Source organism: Canis aureus, chromosome 13 (genome assembly GCF_053574225.1).
Source record: "Canis aureus isolate CA01 chromosome 13, VMU_Caureus_v.1.0, whole genome shotgun sequence".
Classification (NCBI taxonomy): Eukaryota; Metazoa; Chordata; class Mammalia; order Carnivora; family Canidae; genus Canis; species Canis aureus.
Window position 1 is genome coordinate 23552701 of NC_135623.1, and position 26692 is coordinate 23579392.

The 26692-nt window shown below is 43.3% G+C and overlaps 1 protein-coding gene across 5 annotated transcripts in view; it reads right to left on the reverse strand.

The window, feature by feature from the left end:
- CFAP57 (cilia and flagella associated protein 57) overlaps positions 1–26692 on the reverse strand; it is a 73527-nt gene that overhangs the window by 38331 nt on the left and 8504 nt on the right. For 4 of the 5 annotated variants that reach the window (XR_013350472.1, XM_077845385.1, XM_077845387.1 and 1 more), the window contains 8 exons: positions 26399–26606; positions 23165–23317; positions 15316–15455; positions 14374–14539; positions 13557–13670; positions 5233–5445; positions 3812–3985; positions 166–327 (listed from right to left, as the gene is read on the reverse strand). Coding sequence is in view for 4 of the 5 variants with exons in the window: in XM_077845385.1 (XP_077701511.1) it covers positions 166–327; positions 3812–3985; positions 5233–5445; positions 13557–13670; positions 14374–14539; positions 15316–15455; positions 23165–23317; positions 26399–26606 (1330 nt within the window). In the remaining variant the exon portion in view is untranslated. The remainder of the gene's footprint in view (positions 1–165; positions 328–3811; positions 3986–5232; positions 5446–13556; positions 13671–14373; positions 14540–15315; positions 15456–23164; positions 23318–26398; positions 26607–26692) is intronic. The other variant, XM_077845386.1, reaches the window with a different exon arrangement.

The following is a 26692-nucleotide window of genomic DNA, read 5'->3' on the forward strand; positions in this document are numbered from 1 at the left end:
GAGGAGAGCAGCATGGTGGTGTGGGTGGGAAATGTTCAGGGGAGTGTGGGAGTCTGTGTGGGGCACTGTGCAGCCAGGCGTATAGGGCCTTGAATGCTGGTCCTAGGGCTGTGGACAGTCTGGTAAGGAATTTCCATGTCCCTCTTCCTTTGATCTGGTTCTTACCTTCTCTTCCATGTCAGTTTTAGTAACAAGCACCTCCTCGGCAAAGCCTACTTCCCTCTCTCGCTTGATCCCCCGACCATCCTTATCAAAGACCTTCCAGGTAAACAGGCAGCCGTCCTCAGCAACGGTCAGCAGGAATTGGTCATCAAAGGTGAGCGACATCTGAGGAGAAAAAAAGCACAACAAGGAGGCTTTTTGAGGCCTCAGATAACCAGAACTGAGCTGGCTATGTGCAAGGCCTCTGTTCAGGCAACCATGGGTGCAGCCTCATGGGGCAGGAAGACTGGATCCTGGGTAAGAATAAGACAGGGAGCTCTCATAAGCTTCTGTTAATGAATAAAGGAAACAAGACTGTGTTTATATTCTCTGTGCATTTGGAATCTTGAGAGTTAATTATTATCTAGATTATAAAAAGAACTCTCAGAACTCAGCAGTAAAAACCCCAAACAATCCAACTAGAAGATGGTACAGAAATATGGAGGGTATATAGATGACAAAGAGAGTATACAGATGGCAAAGCAGCACATGAAAAGATGTTCAACCTTATTAGCCACTGGGGAATTGCATATTAAAACTATGGTGAGATATTACTGCACACATGTTAGAGAGCAGCTAAAATAAAAAATAGTGACAATACCAAATGCTGGCAATGATGTGGGGAAATTGGATCTTGCATGCATTGCTGGTAGAACTAGAAAACAGCTTGGCAGTTTACTTTAGTTTCCTTAAGAACTAAACATAAATTGAGGCACCTGAGTGGCTCAGTGGTTAAACGTTTGCCTTTGGCTCAGGTCATGATTCTAGGGTCCTGGGAGTCTCATGTCAGGCTCCTTGCTCAGCAGGAAGCCTGCTTCTCTTTCTCCCTCTGCCTGCCTTTCTCCTTGCTTGTGTTCTCTTTGTCAAATAAATAAAATCTTAAAAAAAAAAAGACTAAACATAAACTTATCCTATGATCCAGCAATGATTCCCAGAGAAATTAAGGTCCACACAAAAGCCTGTATATGATTGGTAAAAGCCAATAGAACTACTACCAGTTTTATTTGTAATAGCCAAAAACCGGGGGGGGGGGGGGTGAGCTATCCTACAATAGGTAGATGGTTAAACAAATTATGGTGCATCCATGCCATGGAAAGCTACTCAGCAGTAAGAAGAAATTAAGTATTGATATGTGAAATAACTCAGAGCTCAAGGGGGTATCGAAAAGCCACTGTCAAAAGATCACATGCTGTACGATCCCATTGTTTTGTTTTAAAAAGATTTTATTTATTTATTCATGTAGACACAGTGGGAGAGGCAGAGACACAGGCAGAGGGAGAAGCAGGCTCATGCAGGAAGCCCGATGTGGGACTCAATCCCAGGATCCTGGGATCATGCCCTGAGCCAGACGTTCAACCACTGAGCCACCCAGGTGCCCCCTGTATGATCCCATTTATATAAAATTCTCAAAATGACAAATGATGGAAATAAAGAACCAATGAGTGTTTTCTTAGGACTAGGGTCAGTGGTGGCTGAGGGGGGTGGGTGTCACCAGCAAGGCAAGAGGGGATCCTTGGTGGCCACAGAGCAATGCCAGCTACAGAAATCTATGTATGTGATAAAATGACATGGAAACACACACATTTTGCACCAATGTCAGTTTCCTGGTGTGACACCTACCGTTGCACAGTTACGATAGATGTACCTATTGGGGGAAACTGGGAGGAGGGCACACAGGACCTCTATGCTCTCTTTAAATTTCCTGTGACTCTATAATGATCTCAAAACAAAAAGCAAAGGCAAAAGAATCAATAATGAAAAAGGCCTTCTCGCAGTCAGCAATATGTGTCGAAAACCTTACTAATGGCGTTGCTCTTGCACTCAGGAATTCTTCCTCTGTCTAGCAAGTTAGCCTTTGGGATAATCAGAGATGCCCACGGAATTCTGTAGAGAAGCCCTGGTTAGGGCTTCTCATATGATCATTTAATGCCCAGTTGTAGGAAAAGAAATAAGCTGTGGTCTATCACTTGATGGGATATTTGTATAGCTACTAAAATAATGTTTTCGAGGAATATTTAATTGTACAAAAATGCTTATAATAGCATTAATTTTTAAAAAGCAGACTACAAAAGAATATATACAGTATGGTCTCAATTTATTTAAAATGCACACAAAATCTACACAAAAAAATGTATCAAAATATTAATGATATTATGAAGAGGATTTTTATTTCTTTTTCTTTTTTGGTTTAGAGAGAAAGAGTGTGAGCATATAAGAGTAGGTGGGGAGAGGCAGAGGGAGAGAGAATCTTTTTTTTTTTACATATTTTTTTTAATTGGAGTTCAATTTGCCAACATATAGCATAATACCCAGTGCTCATCCTATAAAGTGCCCCCCTCAGTGCCTGTCACCCAGTCATGCCCACCCCCCGCCCACCTCCCTTTCCACCACCCCTTGTTCGTTTCCCAGAGTTAGGAGTCTGGGAGAGAGAATCTTAAGCAGATTCCACGCGTAGCATGGAGCCCCTCGCAGGGCTCCACCTCACAACCTTGAAACCATGACCTGAGCCGAAATTAAGAGTCAGACATCCAACCACCTGAGCCACACCAGTGCCTCATGAAGATTTTTATTTCTAAAGTAACTATGCATTGCTTTCATAATCAGAAAAATAAATACCTTATGTACAAAACGCTATGAAAAGAAGAGAGGGGAAGAGAGGGAATTTTTTTTTTTTTAATTTACTTTGAGGGCAGTCCGGGTGGCTCAGTGGTTTGGTGCCCCCTTCGGCCCAGGATGTGAAGGGATCCTGGAGACCCAGGATCACATCCCGTATCGGGCTCCCTGCGTGGAGCCTGTTTCTTCCTCTTTCTGTGTCTGTGTCTGTGTCTCTGTCTCTCTCTCTCTCTGTCTCTCATGAATAAATAAATAAAATCTTTTAAAAAATAAATAAATTTACTTTGAGTGTGAGACTCAAGCTCACCATAGGAATGTTCCAGTTAATAATGGAAAATCCTTTCTTTAGTAAGATACTGTCTGAAGGTAAGCCAGTATTGAGTTTGGGACATCATTCAAAATCTTAGCTTTTGATGTTGTTGGGGGGACAATTTCCAGATGTGTACCCATGGTAGTTCCCCAGGGGAGACTTTTTGTACCTCCAGGGAAGGGCAGGGGCTCATCTCTGGGGCTTTGACTTTATTTATTTATTTATTTTTATAAATAAATTTATTTTTTATTGGTGTTCAATTTGTCAACATATAGAATAACACCCAGTGCTCATCCTGTCAAGTGCACTTCCTCTGGGGAGGACAGCTGGGTGCCACAACCAGCACTCAGCAGATCGGAGATCTGGGTGAGATGCTCCTGGCATCTCTTAAATGGCCCATTATTATGCATAATATTATGGTAAGTAACCTCACACAGGGATGTTTAGGTGTATGTCTGATTCTCTCCTAGGGTATATTCCTGGGAGTAGTTAAAATAAAGGATATTAGTAGCCAATAAATGTTCATTGAATGGGTGGTTGGATGAATTAAGAAGGAGAGACGAATAAGGAAAGAAAAGCCACTGAGGGGGTTGGAGGGATGAAGAAGGAGTATGGAGGGCAGATCAGATAGATCTAGGGCAGGGCTAGGTCTGGGCCTGGATCCCTGCGGAGAGCGACCCTTCTCACCTTGGTGATAGGACCTGCGTGGGCCTGGTACTCGTTGAATTCTTTCTGCAAAGGTAGTGGATACTTCATGGCACGGATGGTGCCCACAGAGGTGCCCACAAATATCATGCGCCCGGAATGTGAGATGACGACGGCCGTGTAGATGACATCAAATGCTGATATCTCTCGAAGGACCTGGAACACAGACGGCTCTGTTCAGAGTGAGGGGCTGAGCCATACATACCCTCAGGGTCCCCATGTCATTCCCTACTCTGAGCAACACAAGGACAAGTTCTGTACTGAAAAGATGTTTTTCAATTCCTTAAAGCACCTGGCATAGTGTGGAGCACAGAAAAGGCACAGATTAGTCTATCGTGGCTGCCTGACTAGTGGACAAACTGCAAGGAGTTAGAGCAACCCTAATAAAAGGAAGCCTTCAAGTAGCACCATTTTATAGCTTCCTCGTGTTGTAACTCATTCAGTCCTCATGAACACCCTCTGACTAGTTACTGTCGCCCTTATCTTAAGATGTTGAAATAGCCACAGGGACAGCAAGTAGTCAACCTGCCTTGTAAGTGGCAGTCAGGGCCCAGTGTCACTGCTCTTGACTACTGTGCTACCTTGCATCTCAAACTCAGAATGGGATGTGGGCCCTACAGTTATTGAGTGTTTGCGTGGGTCATGCAGGCTGTGCCAGCCAGTGGGGATACCAAGAAGTGGGGACTGCAGTGGGCCTGCCCCGATGGAGCTCCCTTCGGGTCCAGCACTGGAAAAGCCACCACAGAATTAGGACTAAGCCACTCAGGGGCATAGTGGAGGGAACCCCTACTCTCAGCTGAGTTCCAATCCTGGGAAACCCGTCTCAGACCAGTTGGCTGCCGTGGTTTCTGTACACTTTCCCAGGCACCAGCACCAGGACGGTGACAAGCACCAAAGAGAGGCTGGAGGAGCCAATGGAGGTCAGCTGTCACTGGGCACCTGGAGAAGGACACAGCCACATTTGTAGGGAGAAGTGTCCTTGGTCTTTGGAGCCAAATGGGATAGTTCCTAAATTTCAGAGATTGGGGGTTTCAAGTGAACATGGTGGCAAGCCGAGGTGATGGCAGGAACTATGGTTGTGTTTCTACCCCGGGGTTAGCACGCAGTTTAGGGATGCTGCTGACTTGTGGGCTGGGAAGGTGGTAGAGACCTTACATCAGCCAGCAAAGTGGAAGTGGAAAGGGGCCCCACAGTTTAACCTGGTCAGGTAGGGCCCTGGGCAGGAAATCCCAGGAGTAACAAGGACTGAGCTGACTCAAAAGGCACGGGAGGCCGGATGTTATCCCACGAAGAAGGGGCCCTCTTCTCCCGAGCCCTCTTCCCATCACACTTGCTGCTGTGCACATGGAGGCTGTCTCCCACGGATGGGTACAGTGGCTGGGCGGTAGGCCAGGAAGACTCACCGAAGAGTCAGCAATCTCCTTGAGGGTCTGGTCCGACCCAACTGCAAAGATAATTTTGGCATCAGGGGAGACAGTGACACAGTTGTAGCTGCAGGACTTCAGGACGCATTCGGTCTGTCTCTTTCCAGAGGACAGATTCCATTCATACACGGCACTGTCTGTGCCACAAGAGATCAGTTTGCTGTCATCTGCATTCCACACAATTGAACGAACCTACAGGATGGAGACATATCCAGTTAAAAGCACTCATGTGCACATACATGCCTCTCATTTGGGAAAGGAGGATGAACCCCTCATGCATTCCACTAGACTGAGGCCGAATGTCCTTTGCTGGTGCGTGTCCTTCAGCAAGCACAGAACTGACTTTATTTGGAACACAGCATGAAGAGGTCCACCCTCTGGGCATTGTCTACAATGATGGAGATAGTGGTGCAGAGCAAGTAAGAGAAGGCCGACAGGTCCACGATATAAGCAAAATAGCAGAGCATAAGAATTTTATAGAACAAGGGAGAGAGACGGTCAAGAGGGGCCCTTCCACAATCACAGAGACAACTCTGGGGGTCGGAAGGGCTGTGTGCATGTGCTAAGCCATGCCCACTCAAGAGCAATCAGAGTGGGATATGGGGAAAACCTGAAAGCATCTCCTAAGCTGCACGGAGACCCATTAACACAGGGCAGAGGCCTCAATGGCACAAGGGGTTGAAATATTACATCTGACCAAACGCTAACTGAATAATAATCTCCTCTGGGTCACTGGCATCTCCCAGGAAGCCAGGCTTAGAGCTAAAATCACACTTATTCCTGGCAGCTGGAAGACTGTGTGCATGACGAAGGCTGCACTCCCTTGGGTACAATCAGAGAGAGAACCTCCAACCTACTAGTCTCCAGTGAACGAGGAGCAGGAGAAAAAAAAAAAAAAAAGTGAACTCCATGCACCGTGACAGCAGTCTCCCAGCTACACAAATCCAACAGTAAAGGGTAAAAGTCTAACTGGCTAAGGGGGCTGAGCACAATCTGTGACTAATAAGTGGCTCAGGTCAACCCAGGTGCAGCCCCTAGGTACTGAGAAAACAAAATTAAGAAAAAAAAAAAAAGAACAAAGGGAAGAGCAGAGACACCAAGGCTGCACACAGCAGGGGAAAGAAAGATTTCTCAGAATTAGTTCAGCCAGGTCACTAAACAAAGAAACAACTTTCTCGGCTTTCCCCCGTCATATTTGTAATTCCCTTCTCCAGTAGTGAAAGATCTTCCCATCAAATTCAGTATGTTTGCCTATTTTCTCAATCTCTTCATAAGTAACCAACCTCCTGACCCACTGGCCACCTCTTTTGATATTTCCAGGACTTTAACCCTGTCAGGCACATCCTTACCCACCTCCTCAGCTCCCTCTCCACCTCTTAAATGGCATTTTCTGTTTGTTACTATTATGTAAAAACATGCTTGAAAAAATATAGTAACATTATTTCCAACAATTTTCCTAGATTTATTCATTTTAATAGTTTATCTAAAAATTCTTTGAGTTTCCTACATACTCAATAATGTGATCTGTGATGATTTATTTATTCATTTCTGAACTTTATGCCTTTTATTTTGCTATGGTCTGCATGTTTGTCTCTTACCTTCCATCCCATTTCCCCCATGGTTCATATGTTGAAATCCTAACCCCTGAAGATGATGGTTTTAGGAGGCGTGGGGCCTTTGGGAGTGATCAGATCATTGAGGGTAGAGCCCTCATGAATGGGATTAGTGCCCTTATGAAAGAGGCCCTGGAGAGCTAGGTCACCCCTTCCACCCTGTGAAGATATGAGAAATCTGCAGCCAGGAAGAGGGCCCTCGCCTACCCATACTGGCACCTGGATTTTGAACTTCCCACCCTCCAAACTGTGAGGAAAGATTTCTGTTGATTATGAGCCACCTAATCTGTGCTATTTTGTTATAGGAGCCCCATGGACTTTTCTTACCTTATTGCATTGGTTAGGACTCAGTACAAGGCGAACAGAGGGCATTATGCTTTGTTCTGTATCTCAGAAAGAATACTTCCCAATCAATGTGATAGATCATATCAGCAAGAGATAAAACAAGAACCATATGATCCTCTCATTAGATGCAGAGAAAGCATTTGACAAAATACAGCATCCATTCCTGATCGAAACTCTTCAAAGTGTAAGGATAGAGGGAACATTCCTCAGCATCTTAAAAGCCATCAATGAAAAGCCCACAGCAAATATCATTCTCAATGGGGAAACACTGGGAACCTTTCCCCTAAGATCAGGAACAAGACAGGGATGTCCACTCTCACCACTGCTATTCAACATAGTACTGGAAGTCCTAGCCTCAGTAATCAAACAACAAAAAGACATTAAAGGCATTCGAATTGGCAAAGAAAGTGTCAAACTCTCCCTCTTCGCTGATGACATGATACTCTACATAGAAAACCCAAAAGACTCCACCCCAAGATTGCTAGAACTCATACAGCAATTTGGCAGCGTGGCAGGATACAAAATCAATGCCCATAAGTCAGTGGCATTTCTATACAGTAACAATGAGACTGAAGAAAAAGAAATTAAGGAGTCAATCCCATTTACAATTGCACCTAAAAGCATAAGATACCTAGGAATAAACCTAACCAAAGAGGTAAAGGATCTATACCCTAAAAACCACAGAACATTGTAGTTTCTGAAAGAAATTGAGGAAGGCACAAAGAGGTGGAAAAATATTCTGTGCTCGTGGATTGGAAGAATGAATGTTGTGAAAATGTCAATGTTACCCAGGGCAATTTACACGTTCAGTGCAATCCCTATGAAAATACCATGGACTTTCTTCAGAGAGTCGGAACAAATCATCTTAAGATTTGTGTGGAATCAGAAAAGACCCCGAATAGCCAGGGGAATATTAAAAAAGAAAACCATAGCTGGGGGCATCACAATGCCAGATTTCAGGTTGGACTACAAAGCTGTGGTCATCAAGACAGAGTGGTACTGGCACAAAACCAGACAAATAGATCAATGGAACAGAATAGAGAATCCAGAAGTGGACCCTCAACTTTATGGTCAACTAATATTCGACAAAGCAGGAAAGACTATCCACTGGAAAAAAAGTCTCTTCAATAAATGGTGCTGGGAAAATTGGACATCCACATGCAGAAGAATGAAACTGGACAATTCTCTTACACCAGACACAAAGATAAACTCAAAATGGATGAAAGATCTAAATGTGAGACAAGATTCCATCAAAATCCTAGAGGAGAACACAGGCAACACTCTTTTTGAACTGGGCCACAGTAACTTCTTGCAAGATACATCCATGAAGGCAAGAGAAACAAAAGCAAAAATGAATTATTGGGACTTCATCAAGATAAGAAGCTTTTGCACAGCAAAGGATACAGTCAACAAAACTAAAAGACAACCTACAGAATGGGAGAAGATATCTGCAAATGACGTATCAGATAAAGGGCTGGTATCCAACATCCATAAAGAACTTATTAAACTCAACCGCAAGGAAACAAACAATCCAATCATCAAATGGGCTGAAGACATAACAGACATTTCACCAAAGAAGACATATTTGTGGCCAGGAAGCACATGAGAAAATGTTCTGCATCACTTGCCATCAGGGTAATACAAATCAAAACCACAATGAGATATCACTTCACACCAGTGAGAATGGGGAAAATTAACAAGGCAGGAAACAACAAATGTTGGAGAGGATGCGGAGAAAGGGGAACCCTCCTACACTGTTGGTGGGAATGTGAACTGGTGCAGCCACTCTGGAAAACTGTGTGGAGGTTCCTCAAAGAGTTAAAAATAGATCTGCCCTACAACCCAGCAATTGCACTGCTGGGGATTTACCCCAAAGATACAGATGCAGTGAATCGCCGGGACACCTGCACCCAGATGTTTCTAGCAGCAATATCCACAATAGCCAAACTGTGGAAGGAGCCTCAGTGTCCATCGAAAGATGAATGGATAAGGAAGATGTGGTTTATGTATACAATGGAATATTCCTCAGCCATTAGAAACGACAAATACCCACCATTTGCTTTGACGTTGATGGAACTGGAGGGTATTATGCTAAGTGAAATAAATCAATCGGAGAAGGACAAACATTATATGGTCTCATTCATTTGGGGAATATAAAAAATAGTGAAAGGGAATAAAGGGGAAAAGAGAGAAAATGAGTGGGAAATATCAGAGAGGGAGACAGAATATGAGAGACTCCTAACTCTGGGAAACGAACAAGGGTTGGTGAAAAGGGAGGTGGGTGGGGGGTGGGGGTGACTGGGTTATGGGCACTGAGCGGGGGCACTTGATGGGATGAGCACTGGGTGTTATGCTATATGGTGGCAAATTGAACTCCAATAAAAAAAATAAAATTTTTATGTATATGTGAAAAAAAAAATATGGCTTCCATAATTTCATAATCAAGCAGGCTGTTTGCTGTAGGTTTTCTTAAATATGTTGCATAAGATTTTCAACAAATAAAATGAAAAGTTCCATTTTTTTAGTAAATTGTTGCTTTTAAAAATCATGAATGGAAAAAAAAATCATGAATGGATATTAAATATTAACAATTATATTGTATGTGCACTTACACAGATAAAAAGGATGAAAATTCATATGTTTATGTTGAGGTGGTATAGCATATTAACTGATTTCAAATTATAAAACAACCTTGATTCCTGGAATAAATCCAACTTGGCCATGCTGTACTGTTCTTTGTATATGTTGATGGATTGGTTTGGGATTTTTTTTATATTCATGAAAAATAATGGGTAATCATTTCTCTTTCTTGTGATATCTTTGGCAGGTTTGGTATCATGATTATGCTGGCCTCATAGAAAAATATTGGGAAGTACTTGCTCTTTTTTTTTAATAATAAATTTATTTTTTATTGGTGTTCAATTTGCCAACATACAGAATAACACTCAGTGCTTATCCCGTCAAGTGCCCCCCTCAGTGCCCGTCACCCAGTCACCCCCACCCCCACCCCCGCCCTCCTCCCCTTCCACCACCCCTAGTTCGTTTCCCAGAGTTAGGAGTCTTCCATGTTCTGTCTCCCTCTGTGATATTTCCTACCCATTTCTTCTCCCTTCCCTTCTATTCTCTTTCACTATTATTTATATTCCCCAAATGAATGAGACCATATAATGTTTGTCCTTCTCCGATTGACTTATTTCACTCAGCATAATACCCTCCAATTCCATCCACGTTGAAGCAGTATTTGCTCTTTTTTGTTGTTGTTCTTTGTAAGAGTTTCTTCAAGATTAGTGTCATTTTTTCCCCTTACAAGTAGTTGATATAATTCTCCAATGATATGCTCTGGGCCTAGAGTTTTCTTTACAGATTCTTTTACAGATCCAATTTGTCTGGGAATTTGTTGGTTTCATCTATATATCCAATTTACATAAATTTGTTCATAATATCCTATTTTGATCTTTTTAAATTATATATAGGAGCTGTAGTAATATTCCCTTTCTATTCCTCGTACTGGCTATTTACCTTTCCTCTTTTTTTCCTTCCTTGATCAGTCATGTCAGGGGCTTGTCCATTTTGTGTTTTTAAAAAAGCTAAGTTTTAGGGGTGCCTGGCTGGCTCAGTTGGCAGAGCATGCAACTCTTGATCTCTGTGTTGCGAGTTCAAGCCCCACACTGAGGGTAGAGATTACTTAACACACACACACACACACACACACACACACACACACACACACCAAGTTTTGGCTTTAATCATCTTCTATTGTGTTTATTTCCTATTTTGTTAACTTTTGCTCACATTCTTATTATTTCCTTCCTTTTATTTTCTTTGAAATTAAAAAAAATATTCATTCATTCATGAGAGACAGAAAGAGAAGCAGAGACATAGGCAGAGGGAAAAGCAGGCCCCTGCAAGAGAGCCTGATGTGGGACTCAATCCCAGGACCCCTGAGCCGAAGGCATATGCTCAATCATTGAGCTACCCAGGTACGCCTATTTTCTTTGGATTTAACTTGCTGTTACTTTTCTAATTTCTTGAGATGGATGATTATATCACTGATATTCTGTCTTTTTTATATTTATAATATATATAGTTCAGGTTATAAATTTCTTTGTAGGCATAGCTTTATTGCATCCTCCATCTGTATTTTTTTAAATACTGCAGATGTAAATCTAACATATATCTCTGGTTAGAGACCAGGGTTATAAATACTTGCAAAGTTGTGAAACAGATGGTTGCTTTTCTGTACTGGTGAAGGGAGGGCCTCCCATGGAGGTACACATAGTTCTAGAAAGAGCATCAGAATCACCTGGTGTGCTTTCATCTGTATCTCCATAGTCACTTGAAGGCCAGTCACATTGTTGAAACTGAGGAAGCTCAGCAACTCAATAATGCTAGTGTTTTCATAGCACCTGCACTGATGCACCTATTACTTGCTAAACTCAATTGTCAGTTTTTAGTTTTGACAGGACTTCTGACTTTTATTTTTAAATTTTTTGAATTATTTTTTTGAGAGATAAAGAGCATGTGTGTACGTATGCATGTGCACAAGTGGGGAAAAAAGGGAGCAGAGGGAGAGAATCTCAAGCAGATTCTCCCAAGAGCACAGAGCCCAACATGGGGCTTGATCTTATGACCCATGAGATCGTGACCTGAGCCAAAACCAAGGGTCAGATGCTTAGCCAACTGAGCCACCCAGGTGCCCCTCTCTGACCTTTAAAGCCACTGACTACTTTATCCTTTTGGGAATAAGTTCCTTAACTTCTCTGATACAATTCCTTGATTCCAAGTTCAAAGCCTGCCCTCATTTGCAGGCTTTCTCTTATCCAGTCCCTTAAATGTTGGCCACCTGTCTCCTGCCCAAGATTCTTCTCAGATTCCACACAGGCCCTTGGTGATGTAATCGATGTCTCTGATTTCCACTGCTGCCTAACCCCCTGAATCTTCATTTTCAGCCTAGACTTCTTTCCTGATCTCCACACTCATGTATCATACATCTTGGGTACATCAGACATAATATGTACAAAATGGAACTAAATATCATGCTTCCTTCTATCTGTACTACCAAGCCATGGTTTATTTCCTGACTCATCTTTCACTTTCGCTCTTTTTAAAAAAGATTTTATTTATTTATTTGAGAGAGTAAGTGAGAAAGTGGCAGAGAGAGAAGGAGAAGTAGGCTTCCCTGCTGAGCAGGGAGCCTGACGTGGGGCTTGATCCCAGGACCCAGGGATCATGACCTGAGCCAAAGGCAACTGAGCCACCCAGGCACCGCTAGAGAAGTACCTTTCTAATCCAGTTACTTCCTTTCTTAAATCCTTTCAATTGCTTCCCATCACCTACAGACTAAGGTCCAATTTTTGGCATGGTACACACACTCTGATGCAGCCCACCTCTCCAGCCCCTTCCATCACTTCTGGAATGTGTCCCTGGTTCCAGTCATGTATATCCCAAACCACTATCCTATTTTATACTCCCATTCCATCATCTTTAACAGGCCATCCTGCCTACAATGCCTTTCTTTTTCAAGTGCTTTTTCTCTCCAAATTCTTTCACTGACTACTTCTTAGTCTTTCAACCTTTGGCCCCTCCGTTCTCCTGCTGCCTCACCTCCACTCGGTCTAAAAGCTATTGGTCGTGATTCATAAATATCTCTTGTATCCATCTACTTCTCCCTATCTCCCACCTCCACCGTGGTCCAAAATAGTGTAGATATTCACAATACTCTCTTTACTATGTTCACCCTGTCTCTTTCAATACATTCTTCTTTCTGCAGCCAACGTAATCTAAAATGAAAATCTGGTCATATTATTCTCTGCCCTGAAAGTCTTCAGTGGTTTCAAGGAACAAGGAGGATAAACTATCTTTATTTTTTTTTGTCCTTAAAAGGTCTGCAAAGTTCCATGCACGTGGGCCCCTGCCAACCTCAACAAACTCAGCTTGCTCCTGGGTTTCATCCTGATATCTATGTTCCAGCCCCACAGACTTTTCAGTTCCTCTGACAGCCATGCAACCTCTCATCCCAGGGTCTTTGGATTCCTATCTGCAATGATGATCTCTGCCAGCTTTGTCTGGTTAATACTCCCCTACTCCTTTAGGACCCAGCCTTTGTGAACACCCCAATCTAAATTATGCCAACTTTTTCATTATCGACTCTCATGACACCCCATGTTTTTCTTTCATTGCATTTACTGTGATTAGTAATTAGTCTGTGCTTTGTTTTATTGTCTCTTTCCCCAAGTAGACAGTGAACTCCCAAGAAGAAAGGAATCGTTTCTCTTTTGTTCACTCAGTGAGTATAGTGCTGGACTCTGTGACCCTCGTTTCTCTGGACACTGTTTACTCACTTACCTTCCCTGTGTGTCCTTTCAGGTTTGAGATGTTCTCCAGGCTTGTGGTGGAAAAAATGTGAATCACATTTCCATTGACTGCAGCGAATAGGTGACCCCCATTGCTAAAGGAACACTATGAGGAAACAAAGCAAGACAGCAAAAATGAAAGAGAGAAATGAGCAGTCTGCAGGTTACAGTCAAGAGCTCCTTTTCCTAGAGAGTTCAGGCTACAACCAGGTGCAGAAGTGGGAATTGGGGGAAGACACAGAAAGAACCAAGCACTGGCTGACATTTTGCTATTCCTGTAGCTCACTGGCCAAGATGTTGTCACGGCCACGTGCATGGACCATGAATCTGCTTGGATGGTAGAGCACAGCGCTCATTCTGTGTCTGTAGAAGTTTCACAGTGGGGAAGCGATTCCTGAACTAGCTGGTTTCTGTGGTCATCTTAGGGAGAAATGTGATTGGCTGCTTACTGTCTCTCCCTGTTGATGTGTATATTCCCTGGCCCCTCTCAACCTCCAATTTCACCTTCCCAGCTGGGACTCTGAGTCTAAGATAAATTTCCTCTTTGATGCTTCTTGTTCCTCTGCAGTCACGGAAAGGATTAATCCAGGTGGGGTCTCACAAGGTTTGGGGCTCACTGAAATATCTTGATGAGTATGAGGAAAATGAGATAGAGCCATACACTCAAGGAGTTTGGTGAGAGAAGAACTGATCTTTTCCTTTTTTCTTCTTTTAAAGCCACTGAAGTTCTCTAAGGCAGACTGGTCCCAGCTCACCAAAGTGTGTTAGTTCTTGATATTTCAACTCTGGTTTTATTTCTAGCATCTTACCTCTCTGCATCCTCTAACAGAATATTCTTTGAAAGAACGTATATCATCAATGAGTAGATTCATAAGGCGTAGCTTGTCAGCAAACCCTACTACAACGAAGTGTCCAGATGGATGAAGGCTGATTGTATATGCCTCCTCTTGGTATTCCTTAAATAGCTCCAATGTGCTGTGAGGAAGATCGATGACTGAATTAGAAGTCTAGCCTGCTAAATCCCTTGAGGCCTCCACTGTACCTGGCAAATATTTTTATCATAGCATTTGAGATACTTTATTGCTTAAAATGATTGGTTCCTCTTTTTTCTGTATTTTGATTATATGAGGAGAGTGTCCAAGCAGTGAGTAAGGAAAATTGAGGAAGTGATCAATGAGCTGTCTAGTGATGCTGAAGGAATGGCTCCAGTTTGAGTTCCCCAAATCAGAAGGATAGTGGTTTCTTTTCAGCAGCCCAGCAGCTATACGCAAAGACCAAAGATATTCCAGTGTGGGGCCAAACTAGGTTGGAGCTTCTCAGGGAGGCTATGCCAAGGGGATAAAGTACTAGGAAGTTAAGGGCGGCTAGAGGCAGTGATAAGGAGAAAGAGATGGAGTGTTTCCAGAGAGTTCATGTGGCAGAAAGCACATCTAGTGGGAGGGAGGCAATAGGAAAACTGGAAGAACATAGGAGGTTATATAAAAAGGTGAGATACTGGAGTGCTATCTTTATGTCCCTAGTGTCCAGCATGGTGTCTGACATGTGGTAAGCACTTAATAAAACACAAAGCAATTTTCTAGGCCAAGCACAGAGAAATAGGTAAGTTGATTGACTTGGTTTTTTAAAAAAACCTTTTCCAACTGAAAGCTTCTAAGTAATTACATTTTAAAACTCTAATTAAAATAATTCACATGAACAAATCTAACAACTGAAATCTTGCACACTACAGTAGTAAAGCCTTTCATCCTTACTTTGATTCATAATTCCAGATGCGAACGGATCGATCCAGGGAACAGGTGGCAATGAGGGGTTTGCGGATGCACGTAGATAGACCAGTGATGGATGCCGAGTGTAAGGGGTACATCAGATACTCGAAGTGAGCAGGCTCCCCCTGGAGAAATCACACACAGCGAGCTCTGGCACAGTGAGCAGAAGGCAGGCTGTGCACTTCAGCTCTCACTACTACCCAAGAACATTAGTTAGACCAAGTACACAGGAATCAGGCTGTAGCAAGACTGCTTGAACATCATGCATACTTTCTGATGCCACTATTATTTTAAAATATTATCTTGATGGCAATAAAATATTTTATTCTATACATATACCAGATGTGGGCACATTTCAGTGGATTCCATTTTCTGTTATTTAGGAGTAACACTAGACTAAATACCCTTGTGTGTATGTCTGTGTACCTCTCTGATTACTTCCTTAGATCCTGCAGTGTGAGTGTCCAGGACTAAGCTTTTGAATGTGTAGGCATCCATTTCAAAAGACATCCATCTTGAATAAATGTGTTACCAGCTTCTGGCAAAGCCACCAAGGTAGTAGGCTACCCCTACCCATGGAGGTCTTTTTTCAGAATGCCCTTGATAACTTAGATACTGACTGCTTGAGTGATCCCACTTCTCCCTTCCTAGGGTCTCAATCCCACTCTTAGGCGTTTTTTAAAAAAAGATTTTGTTTATTAATGAGAGACACACAGAGAGAGGCAGAGACATAGGCAGATGGAGAAGGAGGCTCCATGGAGGGAGCCTGATACGGGACTTGAACCCGGGACCCCGGGATCACCTCCCCTCCCCCGACCCCGAGCTGAAGGCAGATGCCCAACCACTGAGCCACCCAGGTGTCCCCCACTCTTAGGCTTTAAATTATCCAACAAAGAGTAAACCTACAAAAATTCTAGATGTCTTACCCTCACAGCCTCATAAAGGCAAAACCCCATAACCTCCCACTAACGACTTCACGCTGTGACCCTACGTGTGCTGTGTACCCTCCAGAGCCTGAGTAATAAATTATGCTTCCCAAAGTTCCCTGTTGTTTTTTGCTGAAGTGCTTTCTGCAATCCTAATAAGAAGCAAAAGGTCCAGTCCAGCCACATCACTGGTCCTAGTGGGAGAAATGTCTGGGGGTTTGCTAGAAGTAGCATGGGCCTTGGCAAGTGCCTCAGGCATTCCCAGCCAATAGCATCACTATCAACAGGCTGAGACTGACAAAATGGACACATTTCTAGAAGTGGAATACTGGGGGAAGTGGTAATTCTAAATTCTAAAGGCCTTGATAGGTACCACCAAATTTCTCTTCAGAGAAATGGTGTTGCTCTGCCACCAGCAGCAGTGAGAGCTGGGTGAATGATTTGAAATGAAAATGTATCCTGTTATACATGTTGTGTAGGCTCCACATGTAATCAGGGGCATTAGAGCTGGGATACCTGAATGAGGAGTGATGGCTGAGAAAGTCAATGAGTTGCATATATTTTAGGTCTATTCACAAGTAAGACAAAGGCTGGGATGGAGATTCCCTCAAATCCTGGCCCTTTTCCACTTATCAACTTACCTGCATCTACTCACCCTTCCCTACTACCACAGAGGAAAGGCTCTGTGCTGAGATCGGGGGATGGGCCCAATTATTTCCATCCTTTTTCATCTCTTCAATCTCCCTGTCTCTACTGGTACATTCCTATCAGCTTTTAAGCACACTCAAGGCTCCCTTATCTTAAAAACAACAGCAGTTCTTTCTTCTGTCTTTTTTCTGCACCTCTGCCTGAGAAGCTGTACAATGATGGAGAATCAGACAAGCAGGCTTACCGATTTCACTTAGAATTCATGACCATAAACCTCCAATGGACGCAGTAACTCCACCATGTTTTTCAGTAAGTTCACTTTCTAAATCTCTAAGAGATACCAATTTTATATCATTTATTCTCTTTCCAGGTCTTCCAAACTCTCTTGCTCTGACTCTCATTCCCAAAGCTCATCTGACAAACTTGCCTCATATTTCCTTGATTTTCTATATTTTCTTTATTTTATATCTCAGGGGCAGAGTTGTAGACTGTCATACTCAATTCATGTAGAGTCAATTTTTATTTTATGTTTAGTTCATTCCCTTGTTCTTTAATTTTCACTCTTGTTCCCTTGTTATCAAAGGCACCAATGAATGTGTCTCATTTATATCCTTGGATATTTCTATATAGGGCACTGTGCTTCAGATTGCATTCTGTAGTTTTACTTTTTCTCTCAACCATCTGTGTTGTCATATGTATAATCATCACTTCTAACTTAGGTTTGGTATTCTGTAGTATACATCCAGCTGCTTCACTTCTCTAACACTCCCAGGAATGGACATCCGGGTTTTCTTTAACTCTCCATTACTACGAACATTAAGGTGAACACTTTTGTGCATGTTCTTTGGTGGACTGGCATGATGTAGTTCCTGGTATGAATCCAGGGGCAGACCACTGAATAACAAGATGCATGCATTCTCTACTTGACCAAGAACTACCAGATTGCTCTCTAGAATACCTGTGCCAGTTTACACATCCATCATCATCACATTAGGATTCTCATTTTCCCTTGTTCTCAGAAATCTCTCATGGGATCTGACTTTCTAATTTCTGGTAGTGTGATAAAAATAATTCTTATAAAAAAGCCTCTCACTTGTGACATGCAAGAAATCATTACCTCACCACTCAAGCCATGCTCTCTGGCTGCTGCGGCCACCCTTGCCCTTACCTCTGGAGCACATTAAAGATCCCAAACCATGCTAAGTGAAAAGCGACATAAGTCAATCAGAGAAAGACAACTGTCATATGATCTCACTCATATGTGGAATTTAAGAAACAAAACAGGATCATAAGGGAAGGGAGGGAAAAATAAAACAAGATGAAATCAGAGAGGGAGACAAACCATAAGAGACTCTTAATCAGAGGAAACAGACTGAGGGCTACTGGAGGGGAGGTGGTCAGAGGATGGGGTAACTGGGTGATGCATATTAAGGAGAGTATGTGCTGTAATGAGCACTGGGTGTTATGTAAGACTGATGAGTCACTGACCTCTACCTCTGAAACTAATAATACATTATATGCTAATTGAATTTAAATAATTAAAAAAAGATCCCAAACCATGACTGACTCCAAGCACTTAAATCAATAAAAAAGGAGAAATTGGGACGCCTGGGTGGCTCAGCAGTTTAGAGCATGATCCTAGAGTCCTGGGATTAAGTTCCACATCAGGCTCCCTGCATGGAGCCTGCTTCTCCCTCTGCCTGTCTCTCTGCCTTTCTCTCTCTCTTTTTGTGTCTCTCATGAATAAATAAATAAATAATCTTAAAAAAAAAAAAAAGGAGAAATCTTTGAATTGAAGGCTGCACTCAATAAGGAAAAGAAAGAAAAGAAGGAGGAGACTGTGAAGAAAGTGATTGTTGCCCTGACTGTGGGGAAAGGTGTCAGTCTTCTCTTTCCAGGTGTGGTGAACTATATGCAAAGACAATCTGGAATTAAAGAAGCTCATGTATCTCTATTTGATGAACTACTTCAAGCTGTCAACAGCTTCGTGAAGGACTGTGAAGATCCCTATCCTCTAATTTGGGCCTTGGCAGTCAGAACCATGGGGTACATCTGGGTGGACAATATTACTCAATATCCCTGTGAACCTCTCTGCAAGTCCTTGAAGCATGAAGATCCCTATGTTTGGAAAACAGCAGCAGCAAGTTTGTGTGGCAAAATTCCATGACACAATGCCCAAATGGTAGAAGATCAGGGAAATCTGGATTCTCTATGGGATCTCATACAGATTCAAACCCAATGGTGGTGGCTAATGCTATAGTAGCATTATCTGAAATCAGCGAATCTTACCTAAACAGCAACCTGCTTGATCTGAACCAACAGAACATCATTAAGCTGCTGACAACCCCAGATAAGTGCACTGAATGGGGCCAGATTTTCATCTTGGACTACCTAATTACAACCCTAAAGATGACTGGCACGTTAGAGCATCTGTGGGCATGTAACTCCTTGGCTATCTCCTGCCAGTTCAGCATTGGTGCTTTCAGTTAATGAAGTTTCTAGGGTTGTCACCCAAGGACTCTGACTACTGTAATATGCTACTGAAAAAGTTGGCCCTAAAAAAAAGAAAAAAAAAAGTTGGCCCTTCTACTTGTCACTTTGTTGTCTGAGGAGCCAGAGGTGTAACCCTGAGGCAACTTCAGCCACTTCACCCCACTCAATGTGCTTTTTGTAGGAGAGAGCAAAGCAAAGTTGCCAGATCTTCCTTGCAACATGGAAGGATATTCCCAACGAAAACCTCAGTTTTAGATTAGGGAATGTCATTAAAATACTGACACTAGCAAGTTGCAAAACGATAATGTTACACTATTGCCAAGAGGAATGTAGAAGGGCAGGACATGCTGTACCAATCCCTGAAGCTCACTGATAGCATTTGGATGTTAGCTGAGCTATCCAGCCAGGAAACCAAAGTTACATGCTATTATTGAAGTGCAGAGCTCCTGAAGTCTCAGTACATCTACAACAGCATTTTGAAAAGCTAATAGACTAGACTGGTCCAGTGCCATCCGGCCACCCTGTGACTGGTGCAAGCCAAGAACTCTAAACTGGAAGAAACTGTATTACTATGTAGAATCTGAACCCAAACACACTGAGGCTGCCCACCAAGGTAGTGATGAGTCTAACCTGTGCTAACATTAGGGCACAACCTGTTGGATAATTTTAGCTTCCTGTGAACATTTGTAACCTCTGATTCAATTACTTCCCACCTCTTGCCACCTGCTGCTGCTATTCAATTGTCCTTACTTATGAGTTACTCCATACCGCCAATGGCTCATATTTTGGAGTATAGTTTGATATTCTGTAATTGAAGGCTCATTTCAAAAGCAGAAAAAGACAAAAAATATTAAAGGAAAAGTATCACTGAAAAGAAAAAAAAGATCTCAGACTTGTTTTAATTTGCATTTTTCTGCACCAGGTAACAGAAGTTCTTTGTGAGAGTGACCAGATATTGGATTTAACATACAAAGACTCCACAGCAGCCATTACAGATTAGAGAAGTAAAGAAACTTCTGATAACAATGTCCCATCAAATAGGGAACATCAAAAAGAGACAAAACTTGCTTAAAAAAATAGAAATTCATGGGGCACATGGATGACTCAACTCAACTTAAACGTTTCACTCTTGGTTTTAATTCAGGTGATGATCTCAGTTGTGAGATCAAGCCCCGAGTCAGGCTCCACACTGGAGCCTGCTTAAGATTCTCTCCCTCTCCCTCTGCCCCTTCTTCCCTCCCACCTCTGTTCATGTACACTGTCTGTCTCTCCCATTCTGTCTCTCTCAAAAATAAATAAATAAATAAATAAATAAATAAATAAATAAATAAATATTGGAGGTAAAAAGTACAATAACAGGAGTGAAAAACCCACTAAAGGGACTCAAAAGTAGATCTGAATTAACAGAAGAAAGAATTAGAGAAGTTAATGACATATCAAGAGGATTATGCAATTTGAAAAACAGAAAGAAAAAAGAATGAAGAAAAATGAACAGAACTGCAGATAAATGTGGGGTAACATTAAACATACCAACATATGTACAATGGGAGTACCAGAGGGGAGGAGAGAGAGAAAGGAGCAGAAAAATATTTTAATAAATAATGACTGTAAACTTCCCAAGGTTACTGAAAAATAATGTACACATCCAGGAAGCTGAACGAACTCCAAGAAAGATAAACACAAAGAGATCCACAGACACATAATGGTAAAAATATCAAAAACTGAAGACAAAAAAAAAAAATTGAAAGCACCAAGAGCAAAATGATCGATCAAGTTGAAAGCAAGTGACCCAAGAGAGCAATATGAACTCACCAAAACCCACAAAGAACACCAATAAAGGCATCACGTCATTATAAAAAATAAGATAAACACATATTTCATCCCCACTCTTCTTTTTTTTTTTAAAAAGATTATTTATTTGAGAGAGAAAGAGAGCACAAGTAAACATGCATGCACACAAGTACCAGTCCCACTCTTCTTTAACCTTACTGAAAAAGCTGCTGTATAAAACAATATGTATATTATGCATTGTTGGGTGCATGGAAATGTATTTGCCAATAATAGCACAAAGATGGTAGGTGGGAGCAAATTGTATTGGGCTAAGGAAGTGACTTATTTTTTAAAAAAATATTTTATTTATTTATTCATGAGAGACACACAGAGAGAGGCAGAGACATAGGCAGAGAGAGAAGCAGGCTCCATGCAGGGAGCCTGATGTGGGACTCAATCCTGGGTCTCCAGGATCACACCCTGGGCCAAAGGCAGGCCCTCAACCACTGAGCCACTCAGGGATCCCCTAAGGAAGTGATTTCAGGTAGTGATTCAAATCCACAGGGACAAACAAAAAGAACCAGAAGCAATGAAAATGTTCTAAAATTGTGGTAATGGTTGCACAACTCTCTGAATACACTCAAGACCACTGAATTGCATACTTTAAATATGTGAATTGTATGGCATATGAATAAATACCAGTATATATTCAATAAAACTCTTATTTTAAAATACAGATATAGTGAAATGAAGGCGCATCTGCACCCCAATCTTCCTAGCAGCAATGTCCACAGTAGCCAAACTGTGGAAAGAGCCAAGATGTCCTTCTACAGATGGACGAAGAAGATGTTGTGTACACAATGGAATATTACTCAGCCATCAGAAAGGATGAATATCTAGCATTCACATCAACATGGATGGAACTGGAGGGTATTACACGAAGTGAAATAAGTCAATTGGAGAAAAACAATTATATGGTTTCACTATGTGGAATATAAGAAATAGAGCAGAGGACTGTAAGGGAAAGAGGGGAAACTAAATGGGTCTTAAAAAAATCAGAGAGGAGGTGGGCACTTGATGGGATGAGCACTGGGTGTTATTTTATATGTTTGCAAATTGAACACCAATAAAAAATAAATTTTAATAAAAAAATCAGAGAGGGAGACAAACCATGAGAGACTCTTAACTCTGGGAAGCAAACTGAGGGTTGCTGAAGAGGAGGTGGGGTGGGGGATGAGGTAACTGGGTGACGGGCATTAAGGAAAGCTCATGATGTGATGAGCACTGGGTGTTACAAGCAACTGATGAATTACTGAAAACTACATCTGAAACTAACGATGTACTGTATGTCGACTAACTGAATTTAAACTAAAAAAAAGAACTATCATTTAAAAGAAACCACCATTACTGAGAAAGATATGTTAACATCTCTTACTATGATTGTAGATGGTCTATTTTCCTTGCTGTTCTGTCAAATTTTGCCTCATATATTTGGAGTGCATGCTATCAGATACATACAGTTTTAAGACCGCAATATCTTCTTAATGCAGCGAACCTTTTAGAAGTTCAAAGTGATTCTTTTTAATAGTGGTGTTTTTTTTTTTTTTTTTTTTTTGCTGCAATGTCTGCAGTGTATTCATGCTATCTTTCCTTGTTATTTAAGAACAAAAAAGGAAAAACACACTTCTTGATTTATACATCTTTGTGCACACGAGCATACGTCTTTGTGCAACGTCTATGGTAGGTTGAAGTCTCTTAAGTGCAACTGCAGGGTTAAAGGAGATGTACCATTTAAACCTGACAGACAACTGCAGTGTGTCCCCCAAGGAGGCTGCAGCCAACCGCCATCCCACTGAGGAGAGCAGAGTGCTTCTACAGCGAAATCTTAAGATTGGAGTTTCTTTTGCTCTTATGAAAGGGCTGAATGAGCCATGCTCAGCAAATTTAGAGTAAGACTTGGCCCCCAGGGTAGCCAGTCGTTGCTGGGGAAGACTTACCTTGCTGATCTCTGTCAGGGACATGGTGATGCTGTAGAGTTGGTTCTTGCTGGTGCTGGCAATCAGGATTTCCTCTGAGGGACTGAAGCACATGCAGAGGATGTCCTGTTTGTCAGACTGACTTGGCTCGTTGCTCTGCGGGTCCAGAGGAATCTGCCCAAGAGGCAAGGCAGCTCTTAGTGATGTCCCCATGTTGCCAAACGGTGCGTCCCGGGGCTTTCAGAGTTCTTGCGGATACTTTTAGCTTGCAGACTCCCAGACCAGTATGGTTGCAAGGATCCTCCTCAGATGGGGAGAAGGGAGGGCCCTGAGTCCCTGTGTGTCACCTTTCAGTGATCAGCGGCTGACCGAGAGACAGCAGCATGTGTAAAAATGATCACTCTCCACATCTTGGTTTGAGGTTCCCCCTGAAGATGAGTGTTGGTTTAAACCCCATTCCTGCCCATCTGTCAGAATCTCAGTGCGGAAGCCACCTCATCAAGTGCAGCAATGCGCACTTCGGGCCAGCAGAGGGGAAGGTCGCAGTCCCTCTTCCATATGGGGAGGTGACAGGGCAGGGAAAAGAGAAGGGGTCATACAGAAGCCCAGCCTGTCGTCTCTGGGAGGGCCTGGACTTCTCAAGTCGACATGATAATGTTATATCCCCTCCTCCCCACCCCAGTGCTCTTCGTCTGCTGACAACCAGACTTCTTGAAAGGCTGGCCTGCACATACCACCCACTTTCTTCCACCCCCTTGGTTCTTAATTCCTCCTACTACATCACTTATTGAAATGTCCTCATCAACCTTGGAAATTTCCTTATCACCAGAGCCAGAGGCTCCTGCTCAATCCTTGCCTTCTTGACCTTCCTAGATCCTGTAGTGGTGATGGCAGTACCTGCCTCCCAGGGGCCAGGACACCAGGCTCTCAGTTTCTCCCCTTGGCCTGGAGGTCTGTCTTCCTGTACACCTGCTCCTCCATCTTCCCATCGTCAACCCCCCGGCTCTGCAAGGACGGTGAGGGCTCTGGGAGGGAGAAGCGTCCTGCCTCGCCCTGCCTCACCCTGCCCTGGGCCGGGTGGGCCCCCACAGCACCCCAATGTGCTTGCCAGGGAGCTGCCCTCTGCTCCACATTCATCACACTGTGTAAAGTAGGATGGGGAAGCCACAGGCCAAGGACCCTGTCAGTGTCCCAAGGCCTGGCACAGTGCCTAGCGCAGCGCACTGCTCAAAGAGGAAGCACTGCCTTGCTCTTCTCTTCCAGAGACAGTGAGGTCCTTGGGGAAGTGGCCGTGGCTGATTCAGCTATCTCAGCATCCAGCATGGAGCCTGGGCTGTGGTAGGCATGCAACAGCCGTTTGTTAGATGAGAAGTGAACGGTCACCACTTCTCAGCATCTGCCGGGTCCTCATTCGGTCTCAGACTCTACGCTAGGAAACGCGAGATTTTGTCCTCAGTCCTCTTTTTCTCTGTCTCTGTTTTATCTGTCAGTGATTCTGTCTAATACGAGGGTTTCGACGAAAGCAATGTAATCATTGCTTACATACAGTGAATGTAATCACAATGATAAATCCTTAAAATAGTAAAAACAGAGCATCAGCTCTGTGCCAGACACCAGCTAAGGACTGTGTATGTGTGTCTGTGTGTACGTACTGATCTCACTCCCAAAGTCTAACCCACATTTCCAGCTGATTCACTTTACTCCAGTGTCTGGCCAAATGTCAACTTCCTCAAGGAGGCCTACCAGAGCCACTGTCTCTAGAACAGAACCCCCTCTCACTCCCTGTCCTTTTCCTGGCCTTCTCTTCTTCACAGCGTTGATCCCCGGGGGTCAATCAGTTAATATTTGTTTGTTTGCCTGTTGGCTGTGTTCTTTGGACAGAATTTTTAATGTGCCTGCTTCCCTACCACATCCCCAGCCCCCAGCATAGAACCTGGCACCTGGTAAACCCTCAGTGTATATTTGTGAAGTGAATAAGCAAACAAAAGAATGAATTGCTTTGAAAGCAGGCGGTGTAAATTCATAATAATTCCCCTTGGTTCCCATTCGCCTTGCTCTTACCCCCGATTTTCCTACCTCTGGCATCTTTTCCCCAGGCATCCAGTCCCAAAGCTGAGGCATCATCTCTGAGAGCTCCTTATCTCCAGCTGTCCATGTTTACTCAGGGCAAGTTCTACAGGCATAACCTCCACAAAGCTCTTTCCCTTCCCACCTTCCCTGCCATTCACTGCCGTGACAAGACCTCACCACTTCTTGGCCTGAGTGACAAAGCCACTTAACTGATTCCTAAGCATGGCAATAGTACTTGCTCTCACAGGTGGAGCACCAAGCACAGCACACATGATTCACTCAGGTCTGGTTCATCCTTTGATAACCACCAGGGATGGGCTACTTTCTCGGTGAAGAAAGAGAGGTTGTGCTGGATTCAGCAACGCATCTCGAGTCACTCCGCCAATAAGGGCAGAATCAAGCCTGGCTCTTGCAGTGTTTGTAGCCACCGCACATCTAGTGCCTCCAAATACCGCCCCCCCCCCCACTACACACCATAGGCAGATTGCTTTTCTTAAGTGTAATGCTTCTCCGCTCAAAAACAGGCCGTCTGAATCATACACATGCTCCCCAGGCTGGCATTGGAGATCCTTCACCGGCCTCAGCTCCCATCTTGCTCTTTCGAGTGATTTCAGTTTCTGTCCCCCGGGGGGGAGCAGAGTATCTCCCAGATACACCACCTGCTCCTCATCCATGGTGCCTCTGCTTTACCTGTTCCTCCCACCTGCAATTCCTAACCTGTTCCCTCCTGTCAATCGTTACCCTTCCTCTAGGGCCCTACCCTAAAGATAACCACCAAACACCCAGAGCCCACCTGGATCTTCCCCAAGCACAGACGATCTCTCTTCATAGCAGTTTGTATCCCTGATTCCACAAACATTTGCTGAATGCTTCCTATGTGCCAGTATATGCTTGACATTAAATATCAGTATATGTCATAATACAATTTTTTACGGGAGCGCTAAGCCTCAAAGAGAAAATCTAATTTGCCAGAGTTCTCTTCCAGAATTCAAATCCAGATCCTCCCAATTTTAAACCCCACTCTGGCCACCCCGTCCTAAAACTCCCCACAGCACAAATGGCTCAAGTCCTCATTTCCACTCAGCGCAACAGCTCTCTCCTCCCAGCAAACTCCCCGCCAGTGCTCTGCTGCTGGAGAACACGTGCCAGGAGGACCCCAGTTCTGCTTCTTCCTCCCCTCCTTACCCGAATTTCCCTGCTCTCCCGGTAAAAATCCTTCTCTTCCATCTTCTCAAACAGCAAAACTCTCCCTGGCCCAGCAGAACAGGCAAATCCCTTTGAATAGGCTGCGATGGCGAACACCTGGGGTAAGACCAGCTGGCTGTGGCCACTGGCCAATATGACCTGTTCATGGGAAGGGACCGGGGAACTGATGGTTGGAAATTCAATCAGGCTGGAAAGAGAAAATAGCATATAAAGTTTACGGAGACAATCCCAACGAGGTGAGTCCAGCTAGGGATGAGAAAGAAGGGCTGGCTG